The sequence below is a fragment of the Xyrauchen texanus genome, chromosome 41 (genome assembly GCF_025860055.1).
Source record: "Xyrauchen texanus isolate HMW12.3.18 chromosome 41, RBS_HiC_50CHRs, whole genome shotgun sequence".
NCBI classification, from domain to species: domain Eukaryota; kingdom Metazoa; phylum Chordata; class Actinopteri; order Cypriniformes; family Catostomidae; genus Xyrauchen; species Xyrauchen texanus.
In genome coordinates, this window is record NC_068316.1 from 23,135,299 (window position 1) to 23,157,897 (window position 22,599).

Below are 22,599 nucleotides of genomic sequence, written 5' to 3' on the forward strand. Positions count from 1 at the left end.
GAATTTAAAGGAATATTTCGGATTCAATACAAAGTTGATGACCACAATAATTAACATGTGTCAAGGAAGTGAATAGTGCCAATCCATAAAAGTTAAAATACTCACTATTTCAGAAGTAAAGTCAAAGACATAAACATTTTGCATGTTAACATTATTTTAGTGTGATACAATTGCTCACACTTACCACTTCTGTGTAGTTATATCTCATTTTATAACTTTGTTGTCATGACAACTTAGTCCCATCAACTTCTAAACTCTAAAAGGACTATTTAAACAACATTTCTTAATGTAGTTCTAGAAAATGTTTTTTTTTTGGACATTTTCACTTGGGGTGTACTCAATTTTGTTGCCAGCAGTTTAGACATTCATGGCTGTGTGTTGAGTTATTTTGAGGGGACAGCAAATTTACACTGTTATACAAGCAGCACACACTACTTTACATTGTAGCAAAGTATCATTTCTTCAGTGTTGTCACATGAAAAGATATAATAAAATATTTACAAAAATGTGAAGGGTGTACTCACTTTTGTAAGATACTATATATATACACAGAGAGAGAGAGAGAGAGAGAGAGAGAGAGAGAGAGAGAGAGAGAGAGAGAGAGAGAGAGAGAGAGAGAGAGAGAGAGCATGCGGTTGAGGGATTTTATGGATTTGTTTGCTGTAAAATCCTGGATGGTGAAGCAAATCACACAGCGAAATCGCCATCTGTTTCGTACTATGCATCAAATGTGCTCAAGATAGAGGCAGCAGAATCATTATTTATCCTGCTCTGGTGACACCAGCCGGATCTGATCCCCTCAGTGCGTAAATGTAAAAAGAGAAAGCCAAAGCCCGGAAATGAGAAAGGAAAGGACTGGTATGGCATATGGGAACTGCAATGAAAGACGATGCATCCAGACCTGCTTTAATTGATCGGATCGCTTCTTTTGGACGATGGTGAATGTAAAGCCTTCAGGCTGACAGTATTCTTCAGGACTGAAATCATCCTGCTTCAGTTCAAGCTCTGCGTCTCTCGATTATGCTGCACTGAATGGGGAATGTAAGTGATCGTTTGTCATTAAACGCGTCCACTACATATGAATGGGATGATCTTGTATTCAAAACAGTAATGTCCATGGATTTATTGCTTTACCAGTAAAATAGTCTTAGGACGACGCATTGTGCTCATGTTTTGGACATGCAGCGCAACTTTACGAAAGAGTGATTTCAATGAACAGCAGATTTGATGATTTCAATGTTTATGGGTCAATAACAAATAAGGATTTTCGAGATTGTAAAATCTGAAATCTTTTAAACACCTAGTTTAAAACACACGTGACTTGTTCGAAGAAATTTAGCCTATATAATTTAGATATTTTAATTTTATATATATATATATATATATATATATATATATATATATATATATATATATATATATATATATATATATATATATGTATATATATATTATTAATATATTTAAAATTTTTACTACTCATAATTATTTTTATTGAATTAAAAAAAAAGTAATAATAATAATAATACTAATTTAATGACTTAAAAATTATTTCAAAAAGTGGTGTAACCTTCAAGATATTGAAATAGCCCACCCTCCTTCACGTGATACACCTGAGAGTAGCCTACACAACTTAATCATTCATTTAAATTAACCATTAAAAAAATAATAATAATTATCATGAATTTTTGAGTCACAAATATCAAGTAGTGTTCTGAGGGTTATCTTTCCTTTTCATAAAAATGTATTTATTTATTTTTTGTTCACATGACAACAGAATGGCTATTGGTCACTCCATCTGACTTTGATTTGATGGACAAAAGTGTTTATAAATGGTTTCACTGAGGGGGCCTGGGTAGCTCAGCCAGCATTGACACTGACTACCACCCTTGGAGTCACGAGTTAAAATCCAAATTGACTTGGTTGCTGGGGAGGGTAACCTCCTCATGGTCATGATTAGTGGTTCTTTTTCTCAATGGGCACGTGGTAAGTTGTGCGTGGATTGCGGAGAGTAGCATGAGTCTCCACATGCTGTGAGTCTCCGCGGTGTCATGCAGAACAAGCCACGTGATGACTGTCTCAGAAGCGGAGGCAACTGAAACTTGTCCTCCACCACCAGGATTGAGGTGAGTAATCGCGAGGACCCACTACATAGTGGGAATTGGGCATTCCAAACTGGGGAGAAAAGGGGATTAAAAAAATCTGTTTCACTGATTATTTTTTAAACAAATAATAATAAAATATTATACCAAAAACTTACACCAATAATATTTTTCAGGACTTTTATTTGTTTATCTTTTACTGTCTCTGGACTGTTACACAACTTTTTTTACTTGTTCTATAAAATAATAATAAAAATGACAATAAATAAATTACCATGATCTCAAAAAATGAAAATATTTTCAGCATAATAGGTGTATTCGAGTAATTATTTTTCGTGAATTGCATTTTTAATGTATTTTTTTTTTTTTGTTTGTTTAATTCAAAAGGTACACCACCCTTCGTACTCTGGAAGTGACTGCTAACCACTAACAGTGCGGACTGTTCCAGCTGCATCACGCGACCAGCAGCATCAGGACCTGATTAGAGAAAACAAAAACAAAACGCGTTTTCCCCGTACGCCAGCCGTAGTAAATTTGTCCCTGGCGGGCCGCCGTTGACATGGGAGAAAACATGTCGAAGAGACTGAAGTTGGCCACAGGCGGAGAGTCAGAGATGGAGGAGCGCAGTTTTATCAACCCTTTCTCAGATTGGGATCAGGGATTACTTGTGTCGTCAAATTCAGAAGCTGACAGTAACAGCAACGACACCTTTGATGCGAATGGAAAGGTCTGTGATCGATTTATTTGCATGTTTGGTGCATATGGGTCTGTGTTTACAAACTGTGCTGTCTACTTGGGGTTTGACACACAGCATTCGTCACTAATAGATGATCACGTAATGATGTGCAAAAATAATTAATTTGTGTTATTCTGATATTTAAGGTCTTTAATATTCTGGTTGTGCAAGTCCAAATATAGTAGGCTGATTCAAATAACAGAGATGTGCTGTATTTTTGAAGCTTATAATATCCTTTATATTGTTTTTGCAGGGTCCTGTTTGTGTACGTATTGGCTGGATTGTTAGATATCTGTTAGACTTCTACTGTCTACTATTCTGTTATGTAAATGAAGTGCAGCATATTCTGTGTCTATATGAGAAACCAGATAGGAAAAGTTCCTGGCCCGGATCTGTCTGCATTCTGACTGCAAGTTTGGCCCACATACCGCATTGAATTACAGTCCAAAATTGACCCAAAAGCCATTTACTGAATTTAAGCCATATCCTCCCCAGAAAGAGGCCAAACTCAGCCACACTTACCCTGCTCCCCCAGCATGCTGCCATAATTGTAACATCAGCCAGAAAACAGCCAAACAATTTACCGCTCCCGCACCAGAACTCGGCCACAACTTATCCTGTACGTCCCCTGAAATCAGCTGTAATTAAACCACAGTTATGCCAAAATTTTAACATTACCATTTACTATGTAATGTAATATTTTCATATTTTGCCAACATAATTACCACCCTCATGGACAAAAAAATATAAAAAAAATACACATACTCAAATCTTTACATAAGTGTGAAACTATGTAAAGGATAATAAAGCTGCAGAAAGACAAAAGCAAGAAATAAATGTAAAAATTGTTCAACAACAAAAAAAAATTATATCTAAAGAAAATAGTAAAATATAAAAATGTAAACTATGTAATGGATACATTAATGTTACAAAAGCTAGCAATAAACATACAAATGATGAACAATCAAATAAGCTGCAAAAGACATAGAACTGAGACAATACAATAATTATAAGAATTATAAATAAAACAAGTTTGTAAAAAAGAAATGTTAAACTGAACTGTTTAAAATAAAATTAACCATAAAAATATGAAACGAGTTCGTAAGCTATCAATCAAAATTACTGTTTTGATATTAGAGTTTTCCCATATATGCTCACATGCTGTTTATTGTAGAGTACTTGTCTTCGGTCTCCTTGTTTACATTTACATTTTGTTTAGCAGACACTTTAATCCAAAGTGACATACAAATGAAGAATACAGCAAAAGCAATTCATCATAATGAGGCAATAACATGAGAAGTGCTGCAATGCAAAGTTTCAAATTGCACAGAGAAGTACAAGTAGGGAGGAAGGAGAAAGACTGTTTTTTTTAGGGAGAAGCAAGACAGTTAATGCATTAGTAGGATTGGGTCAATTGCTCACAAAAGAGATGCATGTTCAGATTAGTGCTGGACGATTAATCATATCGCAATCGCAATGTCAGCCTGTGCGATTATATGACGGCAAATTCTGCGATTGTATTAAATAAACAAGTGCATGTGTGGACGTGACAGCCCATTGTCTCTGAGAGCTGCTTGCCCATTTTCTACACCGCTAATAAAAACATGACCAGTCAGTCTCAGTTTAGGGAGTGGCATGTGGGGTCATGTCAGTTTCTGGTGTGCAGTGTGGAAATCAGGTGAAGATGGATGCCGAGCAGACCAACACTGAACTAGTGGTCAGAAAAAATAACACAGAGACACAGATCACAGCTTGGCGATATATCTTTATTTCATCAATAATTAAAGTTAATTTAATACGGGAGCATGACATGTAAATACTTTCAAACTCCAAAACTGTCATTCTCTGTGCGGTCAGAGCTGCGTCAACCAGTCGCCAAAGAGACCCAATCTGAGTGGGAGTCGAGACGGGAGAGATTTAAAGTTCTGCCACTGATGCGCACTCTAACACGGAGACGCTCGTCTCACACCCCCGCTGTCTGCAGCTCGCAACATGTTGCATCATTGATGAGATCATCATAATATCAATCTTATGTGAAAAATAACATTAAAATTACAACAACAATAAAATGTGTGTGTATGTATATATATATATATATATATATATATATATATATATACACACAACAACAACAACAGTTTAGTGGTTTGATTGAGTGAACCACACTTTTATATCCAGTTTCCTTTTTAAAAGAGTTTGTACAAAGTACGTTACATCCTGCTTAAATGTCTCTGTTTGTTTGCACAATCTTAGTTTCATGAAAATTTGTATGTTCTTATTTATTGTTCTATTTTATTTAGGTGTTAGGGTTAGGGTTAATTTGAAAACACTGCATTTATAGTTGTTGTTGTTGCTAGTTTGTATGTCTGAGTTGAAAAATACACATTTCAGCATGTATTCTATTTGTAGTCGTTATCGCATATCGCAATATTAGCCTCAATAATCGCAATATGACATTTTCCACAAATCGTGCAGTCCTAGTTCAGATGTTCCTTTAAAGTAGCTTGAGAATCAGCTACCTCGAGTGGAGTTCAGAACGTCTTTCCACCAGCGTGGAACAGTGGAAGACAAAGTCCGAAACGTGATTAGCCTAGGAGAAGAGCTTACAAAATCAGTGAAAATACAGAAACATTTAATTGTACAGCAGATGAAATCTAACTCTGAATAAAGAAGGTCTTTAGCACATTCCAAGGACTGGTCATCCATCATAACAAAATACTAGAACTTTCTATTTGAACAAGCTCATATCAAGAAGGTTCTTGATTTAAGTTTAAGAGCTCAACGGTAAGGACTGGAGCTCAACATTTTCTTTGGTGCCACAAAAAATAAATAAAATAAAAATAAAATAACCCACAAAAATTTTCTATATGTAAAAAGGCCAATAGTTTGGAATAATGTACAGATTTTGCTCTTATGGAAAGAAATTGGTACTTTTATTCACCAAAGTGGCATTAAACTGATCACAATGTATAATCAGAACATTAATAATGTGAAAAATTCCAATTCCAATTTGAGAAAAAAAATTCTGAACTTCTTAAAATACTATAAATAGTTCTCATCAAAAAAATCCTCCACATGCAGCAATGACAACTTTGCAGATTCTTGATATTCTAGCTGTCAGTTTGTCCAGATACTCCAGTGACATTTCACCCCACACCTCCTGTAGCACTTGCCATAGATGTGGCTGTCTTGTTGGGCACTTCTCACACACCTTACAGTCTAGCTGATCCCACAAAAATTCAATGGGGTTAAGATCCATAACACCCTTTTCCAATTATCTGTTGTCCAATGTCTGTTTCTTTCCCCACTCTAATCTTTTCTTTTTGTTTTTCTGTTTCAAAAGTGTCTTTTCTTTACAATTCTTCCTGTAAGACAAGCACACATGAGTCTTCTCTTTGCTGTTGTACATGAAACTGGTGTTGAGCGGGTAGAATTCAATGAAGCTGTCAGCTGAGGACATGTGATTTTTCTCAAACTAGAGACTCTGATGTACTTATCTTCTTGTTTATTTGTACATTTGGCCTTCCACATCTCTTCCTGCAAACTAGCAACAACAACAACTATAAATGCAGTGTTGTCCTTGTTAGAGCCAGTTGTCCTTTGTCTTTGAAGACTGTAGTTTACACCTTTGTATGAAATACTTCAGTTTTTTGGCAATTTCAAACATTGTACAGCCTCGATGCCTCAAAACAATGATTGACTGATGAGTTTCTAGAAAAAGCTGTTTCTTTTTTACTATTTCTGACCTAATATTGACCTTAAGACATGCCAGTCTATTGCATACTGTGACAACTGAAAAACAAACACAAAGACAATGTTAAGCTTCATTTAATGAACCAAATAGCTTTCAACTGTGATATATAGCTGATATAATAGCAAGTGATTGTCTAGTACCAAATTAGCAATTTAGCATGATTACTCAAGGATAAGGTGTTGAAGTGATGGCTGATGGAAATGGGGTCTGTCTAGATTTGATCAAAAATGAATTTTTTCAAATAGTGATGATGCTGTTTTTTACATCAGTAAATGACCTGACTATACTTTGTGATCAGTTGAATGCCACTTTGCTAATTAAAGTACCAATTTCCTTCTGAAACAGCAAAACCTGTACATTATTCCAAACTTTTGGTTGCCAGTGTATGTGTGTGTCCCAGGAATAATATTAATATTCTACATTAAATATTACGTTTTGTTTACAAAATACTAGCTTTGCTGGAAAGTGATGGCATACAGTGCAAAATATTACGCCTGATTTGTAATTTTTAACCCATTCTTACTGATTCCATTTTCTTATACTGCCACCTATTTGGACAAAAACTGATAGGCCTATGTGTTTTTCAGTTTAAATCAGCAGAATTCACCTCACACTACTGTATAAAAACATTTTTGTTACATTTAGCAACTATGCATTGCTGCCCTGACAGGGCAAGTGGCATTTCCATCAACTGTCCCGAAACACACTTATAGCCATCTTTTTTAAGCTCTTAACTGTGCACAATTAGAAACAAGACCCATGCTACAATGCTTTCAATGGCTGTTTTGTTAACCTTTATATCCTTTGTCATGATCAGGGATAAGTTGCTGTCTAAAGGTCATTGTACACCAGAGGTGATGCCATAATTTGAAACGAATCACCAACGAATGGCCCTTTCTGATTAAAAGCTAATTATCACATTCACGACTTTACAATAGGTGTTACTAATTGACAAGCAATTTTACCCCTGTATGGTAGGTGGCGCAAAGAAACTTTTATTTGGACTGCCCTTAGCCCATCATGGATGAGAATAAGAACTAGGCCTACTTGACATGTTCAGTAGTTAACAACTATGGAATCACCACAGTACGAAAGATATTGGAGTTCTCAAGCGAGCCTCTAGATAAAATAAAATGCATCTCTCTACAAGCTGCAGCATTGATGACAAGTGTGTTATTGATTTGCTCAAGGAGGAAAAAACATTCGAGACACTTTCGCAAACTATTGCAACTTACAGTAGAGACAGTCTGAGGTGTGATTAGAAATAATACATTTTAACGTTAACAGTTAAAACATGTTATCAATTGGAACAATATCTAGTTGTATTTTACATTTGCTCAAAACCCTGCCAGTTTACGAATTTAACGTTATAACATCTATACTAAAAGTCTAAATAATCCACATAATAAAACACAAATCGCAACCAACATCACAAACTTTTTGGTATACAAAGGCAATTTGATACAAATACTGTAGACTGATGAGCCAAACATTATGACCACCAGCCTAATATGCTGTTGGTCCTCCGTTTGCCGCCAAAACAGCACCGACCCGCCAAGGCATGGACTCTACAAGACCCCTGAAGGTGTTCTGTGGTATCTGACAAAAAGACGTTAGCAGCAGATCCTTCAAGTCCTGTAAGATGCGAGGTGGAGCCACCGTGGATTGGACTTGTTGGTCGCAAGCTTGTTTGTGCTTATTTCTTTTCTGTAAACGCAGTGCTTAATCTGCTTAAAACACTCATTCCTGGAGCAGGCTGCTGGGTGTTGTTTCAGGCTAATGAACAAACAGGAAGGAGGTTGTTTTACTGATTTTAGAGCACAGCAGGGACTAGAACTTGTTTATCTGCATTGTTTAAGTCCAAATGTGTCTGGCAGTGCTTAGCACAGGGGAGAGTATACAAGAGATAAAATTGTGTATTTGGATTGCCAAAAAAAGCTTGCTTTCTTTACATTTTGTTTCACTAAACGTCTAATTACTATTGCTTATTCTTAGGGTTAGGGATTTAAGTATACTCCTTTAACTATTAAACTTAGGTACTCATCATCACACATGGTTTATGCTACAGAATGATAAATCTTGCTGCTTGTAGAGGAGATTACTTGCAATTACTTATCTAAGGGATCAGACTTAACATTTTTGCCTGGGCGATTAAAAAATCCCTTGCATTGAAGGAGGGACGGGAGCCAAATTTAGGAACGTATCTACATCTACAATACTTTTAAATTCACTTTTAAATAAAAAATTCCATTAGTACTACCATGTTTTTTTGTGAGTTTTTGTTTTGTTTTTGTTTATTTGGACATGCCATTGTAATACCATGTAATTTTTTATGTGTACCATTGCAATTCCATGTTTTTTTTGGTACCTTGGTATTCTTTGAAGTATATTGGTACCATAAGTACCATGTACATACCATGGAGCAGGAATATGTCAATCAGTCCTATGTAAAAAAAAAAAAAAAAGTACTTTACATGCAGTTCCCTATCTGTCAATCACTTGACGTTGTATCGATGAAGTGACACTAGGGGTTACCCTTGGTAGCCGAGACAGTTTCTGATCTTTGATAAAAGGCCAATGGAAAATGGCGAGTTGTATTTGCATCACTCCTCCGCACATACGGGTATGAAGGAGCTAGCGTGTGAACTGCTCATTCAGATTTTCTCTTCGGAGCCGAGCGGTCGCTATTTCATTGAGAAATAAGTGAGCTGAATTCCCACGGCTTCCATTCAACTCTGCTGGATTCTGATGGTGCATTACAGTGGCTTCTCCCCCTCTCTGCACTGGTTAACTGCAGAGATCACCCCCTGGGCACGGACCTGCTTTCCTGGGCAGCTGCGAGAGTCGGGCTAGAGCCCGAGTCGGGGTCCCGGACTAGAGAAGCCTCCACTATCCCCTGAACACTCGCAGCTTGATGATTAGTTCCTGGGTCCGTGGCACCGCTCTCAGCAGCTCCCCGCCCCAGTTCCTTTCTTCCCAGAAGTGCATGAGGAGCTGACAAGACCGCAGACGGCACCTTTTACTGCCCGGTACCACTTTCGCCACCTCTTCAGCCCAGGGATGCTCAGTTGGATCAATACTTCCTGCAGGAGAGGTTGGAGGGATGACTGTCCTCCTCCACCTTGAAGGTGTATGTAGCCGCTATAGCAGCACACCATGACACAGTGGACGGTAAGTCCTTAGGGAAGCATGACCTGATCATCAGGTTCCTGAGAGGCGCCAGGAGGTTGAATCCCTCCAGACCATGCCTTGTTCCCTCGTGGGACCTCTCTGTAGTTCTTCGGGGTCTACGGGGAGCCCCCTTTGAGCCCTTAGAGTCAGCTGAGTTTAAGGCACTCTCTTTAAAGATGTGCCTGGTACCGTTCCCTGTTAGTAAACTGCATCTTCCTTGGGCAGAGGGCCTTCTGCCCCAGTCACCATGTTTGTAGAAACTCCTCCCCCGTTGGGTAGTACCTACCATTGGACTTCTCCACATGACTCACTTCCGACGAAAAAGAGTCGGCAAGACCATGTGACATACTTCCACTCAAAATACACACAAAATACAAAACAAAAAAAGCACGACTGGGCTAGCCTGCCCCTATTCTTTCAATTGGGCAGTCGACTTGTCCCCGGAGGGTCGTTCAATGCTCATAACAGCATCGGGGGAGGTTACATGTCGGCCTGGTGTGCTGGCTATGAGGCACACAGTAGTCTGCCCGTCTCGCACTGCCAGTTCACGTAACACAGTCCAGCTAATGGTGCTAATGGTGGTGTTTTTGTAGGGGACCCCTGTTGTCACTTCATCGACACAATGTTGAGTGATAGGGAACGTCCTTACTTCTGTAACCTCCGTTCCCTGATGGAGAAAACAAAATGTTGTGTGCCTCCTGCCACGATGGACTACCCGTTGAAATGGCCGGGACCTTCTCTCTCGGCTCGTCAGCACAAAATCTGAATGAGTGGTTTGCATGCCAGCTCCTTTATACTCATATGTGCAGGGGAGTGGCATGCAAATACCACTCGCCAATTCCCATTGGCCTTTTATCAAAGATCAGAAGGTGTCTCGGGCTCCTGATCATCAGGTTGATCTCCCAAGAGTGACCCCTAGTGTCACTTCTTTGACCGAACGTCTCGTTCCCTCCATCAGGGAACGGAAGTTACGGAAGTAACCAGGATGTTTCTAGGTCCTACCAATTTTATATTGGCCTACGTATATTAAGATAGGCTATGTCAGTGTTCTACTGAGATGCTGGTTATAAGTAAGTGTCCTGCATGAGTGGTGAGGTTTGGTCCTCATTAAGATTTGTCTCACAGTCACATTGCTGCAGTTGAAAGAAAAGGCTCTGGATTCGATCCACCAACCACCAACCTCTTCTGTGCTCAAGGTTACTAAACTATTGAACCCAGACCTTCAGAGGTGATATCAGTTGTGGGGGAAAATCAAATGACAATACACATTATGAACAGAAAACAAAAGGATTTGGGTGACCACCAAGATCCTGAGGTTAAATATATTCCTTTGTACCATTGTCAACAAATCACAGATGACAGTTATAATGGAGTACAATTAGCAATTCCTTTTAAGTCTCTATTTGGTACTGTTTGTGACTTTATTGTTAATCGTTTGCATGCTTTTGGGAAATTACTTTGTGTCCTATCAACTTTTACTGTGAGTAGTGCTCTAAGGCAGAGCTACATGTGCTTTGAAGGGTCAAGAGGCCTCTGAAGTACATTTTAAAAATGTTAAAAATGTGTCTTTGACATATAGATCACACCATATTAAGACTTTGATTAGTGGATTCTCATTTGAATTATGGTGGGGCTTCTACAAGGCAATAACTTTTAAAAAAAAAAACTGTTGGTTAATGTATTGCATACTTCATTGTCAGTATTTCTTTGTGTGAACTCATAATTGTTATTAAACAACTGTTTTCCGAACTAAGCTGTCAGCATTGCTAACTCTGCAATGCAAATGAAAAAAATATATGAACACAAACACTTCTAGCGGACAGGTTTTCAAGCGTTGTTGAATTCCGAAATGTGACACAATTCACAATACAATGTAATGATGTGTTGCATTCTCAATGGGCGCTCTTGCAGGCATTAGCCTATACGTCTGTGATAATTTTTCTATTTCTAAAACTTGCTGAACATGTTGGTTAAACTGTTGAGATATTTTAGCTCACTAACTGAATTATAACACATTTGGTTTAATGCCACAGACATTTGAAAGGAGCTACATTTGAAGGTTTGTTAAAACCACAGGAATGCAGGTTAATTGTGTACATTATGGGATCACACACTTGAAATGCGGTGGCTAAGCCTTCAATTATGTTTGCATACTAGCGTAGAGAACGTCTCTGGATTAAGACCACAATCATTTATTTCTAATGGTTGGAAAACATATTTTTCTTCTCTGAAAATAGATCAGTGATGCCTTTCAGAAGAAAGTGCAGAATAAGATTAAAGATCTTCTACAGCAAATGGAGGAGGGTTTGAAGACTGCAGATCCACATGATTTTTCCACCTATACAGGCTGGACAGGTGAATTCCAAACATAATCAGCATGCTTAAACAATGAATATGAAAGGATTATCTGAAATATATTTGTAAATTAGTTTTGATGTAATGAGGTCTTTTATATGTTATTCATTTATATAATTATGGTAGTGGAACACTTTGTAAATGCTGGAGTCCCAATGTTTTGAAAGGTGATTGTCGTCTCCAGGCATAGCCCTTCTCTACCTGCAGCTTTATCGGGTCACCCAGGAGGCCTCACATCTGCAGCGCGCTCTGGATTATGTCAAACGTACACTGCGGAACCTGAACGGCCGGCGTGTTACCTTCTTGTGCGGAGATGCGGGGCCTCTTGCTGTAGGTGCCGTTGTCCACCACCACTTAAAAAACCAGACTGAGTCCCAGGAGTGCCTCACTAAGTAAGCACCATTTTAGACTTTACCTTTTGCCTTTTGCCTCTTCCTTTGCTTTGTCTGGTTTTTCCACCTGTTGTCATGGACACCTAAGCAGAGCTGAGGCGCAGCACTTGGCTCATGCGCTCTTGACATTTTTGCACTTTGGTGCACATGTGGGGGATGCAGGTTGGAATCCAGTCTGTGACATATCTCAATAAAATCCCCCCTCTCTGTTGTCAGTAATATCCTTTCTCTCGCTGAAAATGTTAAAGAAACGTTAAAAAGAAATATAGGCTGATTATATTTACGATTCTTCAAAGTAGTGAACCTTTAACTTGATTACAGCTCTGCTAGGTGCAATACACAATAACTAGAGAGAACATTGGATTGGACATTATTTAACAAAAATACAGGCATTGTAGAGCTGGAGGAAGAGATTACTTTTTCTTCTATGAGGCATTTTAGAAGCACAATCTTTTGCTGTATTGAAACACTCTCTGTCTCGCTCATGCATTAAGTGTGGAGCGTGTTTCTACATTGGCATGGTTTTCAGCAGGACTGCATGCACTGTACTCGTTCCTCTGATGGATGGTCTGCTAGACTGCAGCTCTCAGCATGAGTCTGATTATATATCCTGTAAACCCTGATCTAACGCTGCCCTTATTGTGCTCTCAATTAATTGTGCTTTTGGCACACGGTTTCAGTTAAAAGTGGAAAAACAGATGGTTGTAGAATAAAAAGTATAATAAATACTATACAAAGATACGAGAGATTTAAACTTTTAACTTTTCCCATACCTCTTCCTTTCCTTAATACTTTTCCCTTTTTACAATTATAAAGTTTAAGAGCCATTTTACAAAAACAGATTTTGCATATTCAACTTTATCTTTTACTTCTCTTTCTCCTCTCATTTCAGATTGCTTCAGCTCCAGCGTTCAGTCCTCAGTCTTGACTCTGACATTCCTGACGAGCTTCTGTATGGGCGGGCCGGTTACCTCTTTGCCCTACTGTACGTGAATAAAGAAATCGGGCCTGATACTGTGGACGAGACTACCATTGCCGAGGTGATCGTTTTATTTGTTATTGCACTGTAAATCAGGACTGTGTGACTAATATTTTTTTTGATCCCCTTTTCTCCCAATTTGGCGTGCCCAATACCCACTACTTACTAGGTCCTTGTGGATGCGTGGTTACTCTTCTCAATCCGTGTGGCAGAGGACAAGTCTCAGTCCCTCCGCTTCTGAGACTGTCAATCCGCACATCTTATCACATGGCTCGTTGTGCATGACACTGCGGAAACTTACAGCATGTGGAGGCTCATGCTACTCTCTGCGCACAACTTAACATGCACCCCATTGAGAATGAGAACCACTCATCGCTATTTGGTCCCCTAGCATTGTCTGACTGGCAGACGGCTACTTACAAATGCTCACACACTCTTTTGAATGTGTGTCCTAATAACTCCTTTTACACAAAAATGGACAATTAATCAAATTAAAATTGTTATACAGTGGGTACGGAAAGTATTCAGACCCCCTTAAATTTTTCACTCTTTGTTATATTGCAGCCATTTGCTAAAATCATTTAAGTTCATTTTTTTCCTCATTATTGTACACACAGCACCCCATATTGACAGAAAAACACAGAATTGTTGACATTTTTGCACATTTATTAAAAAAGAAAAACTGAAATATCACATGGTCCTAAGTATTCAGACCCTTTGCTGTGACACTCATATATTTAACTCAGGTGCTGTCCATTTCTTCTGATCATCCTTGAGATGGTTCTACACCTTCAATTGAGTCCAGCTGTGTTTGATTATACTGATTGGACTTGATTAGGAAAGCCACACACTTGTCTATATAAGACCTTACAGCTCACAGTGCATGTCAGAGCAAATGAGAATCATGAGGTCAAAGGAACTGCCTGAAGAGCTCAGAGACAGAATTGTGGCAAGGCACAGATCTGGCCAAGGTTACAAAAAAATTTCTGCTGCCCTTAAGGTTCATAAGAGCACAGTGGCCTCCATAATCCTTAAATGGAAGACATTTGGGATGACCAGAACCCTTCCTTGAGCTGGCCGTCCGGCCAAACTGAGCTATCGGGGGAGAAGAGCCTTGGTGAGAGAGGTAAAGAAGAACCCAAAGATCACTGTGGCTGAGCTCCAGAGATGCAGTCGGGAGATGGGAGAAAGTTGTAGTAAGTCAACCATCACTGCAGCCATCCACCAGTCGGGGCTTTATGGCAGAGTGGCCCGACGGAAGCCACTCCTCAGTGCAAGACACATGAAAGCCTGCATGGAGTTTGCTTAAAAAACACCTGAAGGACTCCAAGATGGTGATAAATAAGATTCTCTGGTCTGATGAGACCAAGATAGAACTTTTTGGCCTTAATTCTAAGCGGTATGTGTGGAGAAAACCAGGCACTGCTCATCACCTGTCCAATACAGTCTCAACAGTGACGCATGGTGGTGGCAGCATCATGCTGTGGGGGTGTTTTTTCAGCTGCAGGGACAGGATGACTGGTTGCAATCGAGGAAAAGATGAATGCGGCCAAGTACAGGGATATCCTGGACGAAAACCTTCTCCAGAGTGCTCTGGACCTCAGACTGGGCCGAAGGTTCACCTTCCAACAAGACAATGACCCTAAAATAACGAAGGAGTGGCTTCACAACAACTCCGTGACTGTTCTTGAATGGCCCAGCCAGAGCCCTGACTTAAACCCAATTGAGCATCTCTGGAGAGACCTGAAAATGGCTGTCCACCAACGTTTACCATCCAACCTGACAGAACTGGAGAGGATCTGCAAGGAGGAATGGCAGAGGATACCCAAATCCAGATGTGAAAAACTTGTTGCATCTTTCCCAAAAAGACTCATGGCTGTATTAGATCAAAAGGGTGCTTCTACTAAATACTGAACAAAGGGTCTGAATACTTAGGACCATGTGATATTTCAGTTTTTCTTTTTTAATAAATGTGCAAAAATGTCAACAATTCTGTGTTTTTCTGTCAATATGGGGTGCTGTGTGTACAATAATGAGGAAAAAAAATGAACTTAAATGATTTTAGCAAATGGCTGCAATATAACAAAGAGTGAAAAATGTAAGGGGGTCTGAATACTTTCCGTACCCACTGTATGTCCTAGTGTGCCTAATAAACTGCAAATGGATGTGATTTAATTAAATAAATATACAGTCTGTATGTGCTTGGTGTTGCAAAGTGAATGTGTGAAGCTGCTCATGCTAAAAACACAGACTGATCAAAACACCACATTTTATGTCATTGTGCACTGTGCTTATTGTAGTAGATGACAGAAGAGAGCGCTCATTTAATGTGAAGCGCGCAGCACCTGGAGACTATATATAATTATAATTAAATAGCAGCATTTTGCACTTCAATAATCACACTTATGAGTTTTATAACTAACGTCTAATCCAGAAGTGTGACACAAAACACAGAATCAGAATTGCCTTCACATCAAAATAAATGTCTGATTCAAAATAAAAGCTTGACGAGTGAAATTTAAGATATCGCGACAGATATATATTACTATTGTTTAGTAAAATGCCATTTATTATTAACATTATTATTTGTATTATGTTGAAACTATAGCTCACAAGCCAGAGTGTTGTTGTATTGAATAGACATTTTCATCAGTGTTTTCATTTTAAAGTGATGCTCTGTTGTGCAGCATTTTATTTGACAAATTTAGACCAATGTTGTGTTTTATATTATGACGTGATAATCTTTATTAAAGCACTTTTTTTTTAAATTGTTTTGTTGAAAAGTAACAATTTTGGATTCATTTTATTAGACAAAATTTTGAAGATGAAATTGAATTAACATGGACTTAAACATGGAATTCTGAATAAAAAGAAATGGGAAAACATGGAGTTTGGGAAGTAAATTAATAGAAATAGTAAAGAAATGCTTACACAAGGTCCTACTTAAAGTGCATTTAGTAATTTTTTCCCTCATTCAAAAGTTGAACTCTTAAAGACATGAATTTAAATTTTGCTATATATGTAGGAAATCATGAGCACTCACATTAAAATAAAGACACCAGTCAGATCAGTAACCTTATGAAAGCTGTTTTATTCTACATGGAGATGATCCACACATGGTGGCTGCCATGTTAGAATCACATGACCAGACGAATACTACTCATTTAATCTCAGTTACCATCCTGTTGTTTGACAATTTCACTCATCGAGACTTTCACTCATTGAGTGTGTTCAATAGCATATTACCAATTTTTTCTGTGGTATCAAAATTGGTATTGAGAATCATGAAATGTTACTGGTATTTTACAACACTAATTCTTACAAGTCGACTAATCGGCAGGCCAATGTTTACTTTTTGCGATGACTCACAAAACACTGTGAAGTATCAGCAGTATTGACTTCTATGTGGTCACTTTAAATTAATTCGAACCATTTCAGATGTCCACAGTGCCAGTGTGGTTTGCTTACAGTGTTTTTTTGTTGACAGAAAGCAATCTGCGGCCAATGTATTTTCACTTTCACGTAAATTAAATAAAAAGTGATTTATCGCAATCGGTTTTGTTATTAAGTGCCATCTGGGGCAGTTTTATCTGAGGTATACCAAAATTGATATATTAACAGATCTAATCGACTACTGTTAATATATTACCATTCTAAGCACAAAATGTGGTCATATATGTACATAGTATTTGCAGGCAGGTATCCTCATTGATAAATATACTGTGCATTGCATTGCAAAACATGCTTTCATAAAAATCTTCTGCATATTCTTTTTTTCCTCGATCTCCAGAGGGTATTTGTGAGTGTTTGTGTGTCTATTCCTCCCAGACACTGCATCAGATGCATTAAACCCACTGACCTGCACTGTAAATGTTTAGCCTCTCGTGGGCCACTTAACTGTGTGTGTCATACATTATAGTCTTTGTGCGTTGGCCACCATCCAGTTTTACAGAGTATGTGGGCGGGACAAATGGGGACACAGCCAGAAAAGAGAAGAGAATAAGAAGATATTTTATTTTTGCCATGTTTGGGACAAAAGAGCAGTAATTATCCAACATTAGTGCTGCTGTTGACTTTAATCAAGCATACAATGAATTGAAGGCTATTAAAACTGTGGGGGAAAAAAGAATCTGTGAAAAAAGAATGTGTGGTTCAGTAGTTCAGACTGAAGGCAGCAAGACAAGTAAACAGCTTTTTTTCCACTCTGCTGCACTGCACCCCTCACAGGCGGAAATAATCAGGCAGTGGACACCTTGTGAGTGCGTCTGTGTGTTGTTTTTTAAAAGGGGAGGAGGTAGAGAATTTGGAAGTGTTGGTAAAGTGTAAAATCTGTGCTCTGCAGTCACTTGAAATGTATACAGTAACACACACACACACACACACACACACACACACACACACACACACACACACACACACACACACACACACACACACACACACACTTACTTCTGCCTTACCTTCATCTCTGGCTATTCTTAGTGCAGGTCTCAGGGCTAACCAGGCAAACAGAATGCTAGCAGCCAAGCAGAACCCATTATAGCATAAAGAAATGACTGAAAACAGGGTTCTCTGTCTTGAAACCTTTTGGGGGGCATCATATCAATAGATATCTTAAGTACTTTTGTTGCAATGTGTATTTTGTAGGGTTTGTGGACTTTTAAATAAGGACAAGCACCTTACTAAAACAGTGAAAAGGCTGTTGTATGTTCTGTGAAATGAATAACCTCTCTCCTCATTTGTTCTACTACATTCTTTCTTGAAAATGTTTGAATGATGTCAGTTGTATTTATATCTTTATAGATTTATTATATTTTTTCTATATCTATTATTTATAGAATGTATTGTATTATACAGTAGTAATGTACTATAGTAGTATATTATATAGTAACATCTAGTTGAAAAGTCTGTACCCATATCTATAGAGCAGGGTGGCCATGGCCATTATAAATCCAAAATGTATGTAATACAATTAAATCAAATGAGATATGCAAAATTGCTGAAATAAAATTAACCTTCAACCAACAATAAATTAAAATGTGCATTTTCCATTGACAGGGTTGTAAGGAGATTTTGAGACTGACCCAATTGGTATCAGTCAGTCACCAATTGGAATAGCAAAAAATAATAATCACTGTTTTCAAACAGGTTCTACGAAACTCCCCTCATTTTCCATTGGTTGTGCAAATAATTAGTCCTGCCACAAACTCTTACCATTGGTTGAGCCAATGTTGCTGTGTCGGTCTGGATGGGCCACTCAAATAAACAGAGGAATGTTTGGATAGCGCCAAAGACAGTGTTCTCACACTTTTAGGTGAAATCGACTTACTTATAGTTGGCTCTGCATATTAAGGCCGATTTACAATTCTTTGTCGAAATTACGCTTTAGGCAATGTGCAGCTATGGCGGTTATGGCCAAAGACTATTTAGCAGAGACGGGCAACTGTAATAAAATAAAGGGGAGAAATTGAAATGCCCAACGGTCAACAGATGTAGAAAATAAGTCCCACCTTACAGGTAAAAGAGCCAATCACCGTTTAGACAGACGTCGCCTGTCAATCAACTCAAGAAAACTCATTAGCTATACAAGCACATGGTGGATTCGTTTTTTAGTGTAATCGGAGATAAAGAAACACAATTTATGATACCAGTCTTATCAGATTTTACTGCTGATTTGAATTTTTTTCTTTGATCAAGATCTTGTCCAACCATTTTGGAGATTTCGGTCTTTCCCTATTTAAGAAGATAGGAGCTGCACTTGTATGCCGCTTGTTTACATAGAAAATAGCTGCTCGGGAGCATTTCAAAAATGGTGCAGAGTGGACTGACTCGTTAAAAAGACTTTGTTATGGCATAGCCTATGCTGTAGCCTGATGTTCACCTAATAAAAAATGTAACAATGCATTGCGTCAATGCAGACCACAATAGCTGTGATTGGTCTGCTTTGTAACCAGAGACCGTCCCTCAGGATGACAAAAAATATACTGTCGGTTAGTTAGTTAGTTAGTAGGGGTAAATTATATTTTGGTTGCATTAGAGGGCAAAAAAAAAAAAAAGGTAATTGATTGAGTGAAACAGGCACATAAAATAGTAATATCTTTAGCAGGCCCCTGAATCGAGTCATATTGGCAAATATCGGATCGCTGGCCAAGAGAATCGATTCAAGATCGTATCGTGATGAAACATTCATTTACACCCCTATTAGTTAGTTAGTTAGTTATTGATTTGAAGTCATGCAAGCTTCCGTGGCTATTTTCATGCTGAAAAACAAGTAAGAATATGTTAAAAGGTAAAGTAATTAAAAACCTATATAAAATAAAACCAGCACAATCCAATAAAATACGCTTCAAAGATAGTGGATTCTGACATGCTGTGCATAATGGTGGATCTTCATCTGATATTAAAAACTTGTGTGAGTCTAGAATGTCCTATTCGTCAACTGGTGTAAATGATCTGATCCCAGCGACTACTGAAATAAAGATACGTCTTTTGCCCACTACAGGGTACATGCGATTTGTTGTTAATGCATTGATCCCATTATGTTTGCAGATGATGTAATAGATTATGGTTGGTTTCAGATAAGAAGGTGGTATGGAGCATTTTTTTAAGATCTGTAGAAAGTGCTTCTTTAGCAGCAGAGTCTGCTTATTAATTTCCTCAGGTTCCACAATGGCCAGGTACCATCAAAAGTAAATATTGAAATTCTGTGCCTCCAGAGCTGACAATTTGGTTAAAATCGTTACAAGGGCTGGGTGGTCATTTCTGAGTGATGCAAGTGCTTGAAGACATGATTTTGAATTTGCTATTATTAAGAAATGTATCTGTTGTGTGGTCTTTATGTTATCCAGTGCTGGAATAATAGCATTGACCTCTGCTGTAAAAATGTAACTCTGATTGGGGATCATTATTCAGCTTTTTTGATCACATGCTGACACATGATCTCCAGACTTTGATCCATGTGATGGAAACATCTCTTTGATATCCAGGAGTTTTTGAAGGTATTCATTCAGATGGGTTTCATATTTTTTGTTTCTTGTTAAGTCCATGAGTATTTTAGATTTTTGAGATTCCAGAGTGGGATATTGCAGAAGTATGTCTGTTCCTATATGCTCATAAGTCAACATTAATGATTTCTAGATGGATTTAATCTGTAGGTTGGATAAGCCTTATTTTTCCCTCATACAGATATGAATATTGGGGTGAGAAGATTGCATCATATGCTGGATTTTCTTTGATGGTCTTCATTTTCCTCTTCATATAGACTTTGATTTGGTGATGAAGGCCCCCAGTGCCAGATATATGCCTTGATGGTGAACTGTGTCCAAAAGTAGGATATATGATTTCCTGTTTGAGCCATACACTATGCTTCCATAGTCTAAACTTGATCTGATCAGTGTTCTGTAAAGGTTTAGAAGAACTGAACTTTCTGCTCCCCACTTAGTCTTTGCTTAAACCTTTAAAATGTCCATTGCTTTAAAGCATTTATCTTTTAAATCTTTATGTGAGGGATAAAAGACAATTTAGTGTCTAAGGTTATTCCAAGGAATTTTGTCTCCTTAACAACTTTAATGGGATCGCCATTTATAAATAGCTCTGGGTCATGATGGAGAGAGGGTAATTGGCAAAAATTCATACAGACTGTTTTACTCTTTGAGAACTTAAACCTGTTGGACACAGACCAGGCCTGGACCCTATTAATTGTTAGCAGGATTTTCCTTTCAGTACTGTGCATGAATTTGCCTCTGTAGCAAATAATAATGTTGTCTACATAAAGACTGCAATGAGTGTTTGATCCGATGACTTTTGCAACAATGTTTTGCGAAACAGGGTCACTAATAAGATACTTCCTTGAGGTACTCCAAACTCTTGTCTATGTGGGTCCGATAGAGTATTACCTACCCTGACTTTAAAATGTCTATTTGATAAAAAGTTGGCAATAAAATGGGTAGATGTTCTCTAAAACCCAGCTGATGTAAATCCTTTAAAACACCGTAAGCTTTCTCCAAGTCAAAGAAGACAGCTACATCATGTTCTTTTCTGATAAAAAGCATCACATACATAACTTTCAAGGCTGATGAGGTGATCTATAGTGCTTCTTCCTTTTCTAAATCCACCATGTGCATTTCTTATAAGATGTTGAGACTCTAACATCCATAGTCATTCATTAATCATTCTCTCCATGGTTTTACATAAACAATTCTTCAGGGCTATAGGTCGTAATCGGAAGGTTTGTTATGATCCTTTCCAGCCTTTGGAATAGGAATAATTTCCTCTTCTTTCCAAGAATATGGAACATCCCCTGACATCCATATAGAGTTAAACATTTTTAAATGTAAGGAAAGGATAGTGTGAGGCAAATTTAAAAAAATATTATAGCGAATATTGTCAGGTCCAGTTGCAGTGTCCTGTGATCTGCTTATGGCCCACAATAGATCTTCCATAGTGAAAGGTTGGTTGTAAAGGTCCATATAATTGGATGAACAGTTTACATCTTTCTTTTCTTCCTGTGCCTGAAATGGCTGAAAGGCAGGGAGGCAGTTCTCAATATAGCACTTTTCAAAGATTTCTGCTAGGACATTTGCAATTTATTGATGTCTTGATGTTTAATACGTTGAATTTGAGGTCCACTGTTCTTGCTCTTCATTCTTTGAATCAGATTCCACACCTTTTTTGTTGGAGTTTTTGATGTAGATTTAGATGCAAAATATCTCCAACTTTCTTTTTCACCTCATTTATTATTCTACACACTTCTGCTCTATTTATTTTTACTTTGAGGTTTTCTGTTGTTGGACTTCTTAAGAATCTTCTTTCAGCTTTCTTCCGCTCTTTTATAGCCTTTTTGCAAGTTTTTGAAATGGTATCATTTGCTATGAATATTAAAATTGTGGTAACATTTTAACAGGCTCTGGATCATCCTCAGAAACTGCATTGAATCTTTCATAACATAAGGTTTGAAAATTGTACCAGTTGGCTTTTTTAAGTTGCCATCTCTGTACATCTTTTGAAGGTCAAGATTACTGGAAAATGGTCACTCCTACAGAGGCCACACTTTCATGATGATCTAGTAGTAGCTCAGGCTGGCAGATGGTTAGGCCAATTGCTGAATAAGT

General features: G+C 38.1%; 1 protein-coding gene across 2 annotated transcripts in view; it reads left to right on the forward strand.

Moving 5' to 3' along the window:
* Positions 1 to 646: 646 nt before the first annotated feature.
* LOC127634026 (lanC-like protein 2) overlaps positions 647 to 22,599 on the forward strand; it is a 69,395-nt gene continuing 47,442 nt past the window's right edge. The window contains exons 1-5 of one of the 2 annotated variants that reach the window (XM_052113420.1): positions 647 to 1,041; positions 2,490 to 2,829; positions 12,001 to 12,118; positions 12,303 to 12,510; positions 13,403 to 13,550. In XM_052113420.1, coding sequence (XP_051969380.1) covers positions 2,662 to 2,829; positions 12,001 to 12,118; positions 12,303 to 12,510; positions 13,403 to 13,550 — 642 coding nt within the window. In that variant the 5' untranslated portion in view covers positions 647 to 1,041; positions 2,490 to 2,661. The remainder of the gene's footprint in view (positions 1,042 to 2,489; positions 2,830 to 12,000; positions 12,119 to 12,302; positions 12,511 to 13,402; positions 13,551 to 22,599) is intronic. The other variant, XM_052113421.1, reaches the window with a different exon arrangement.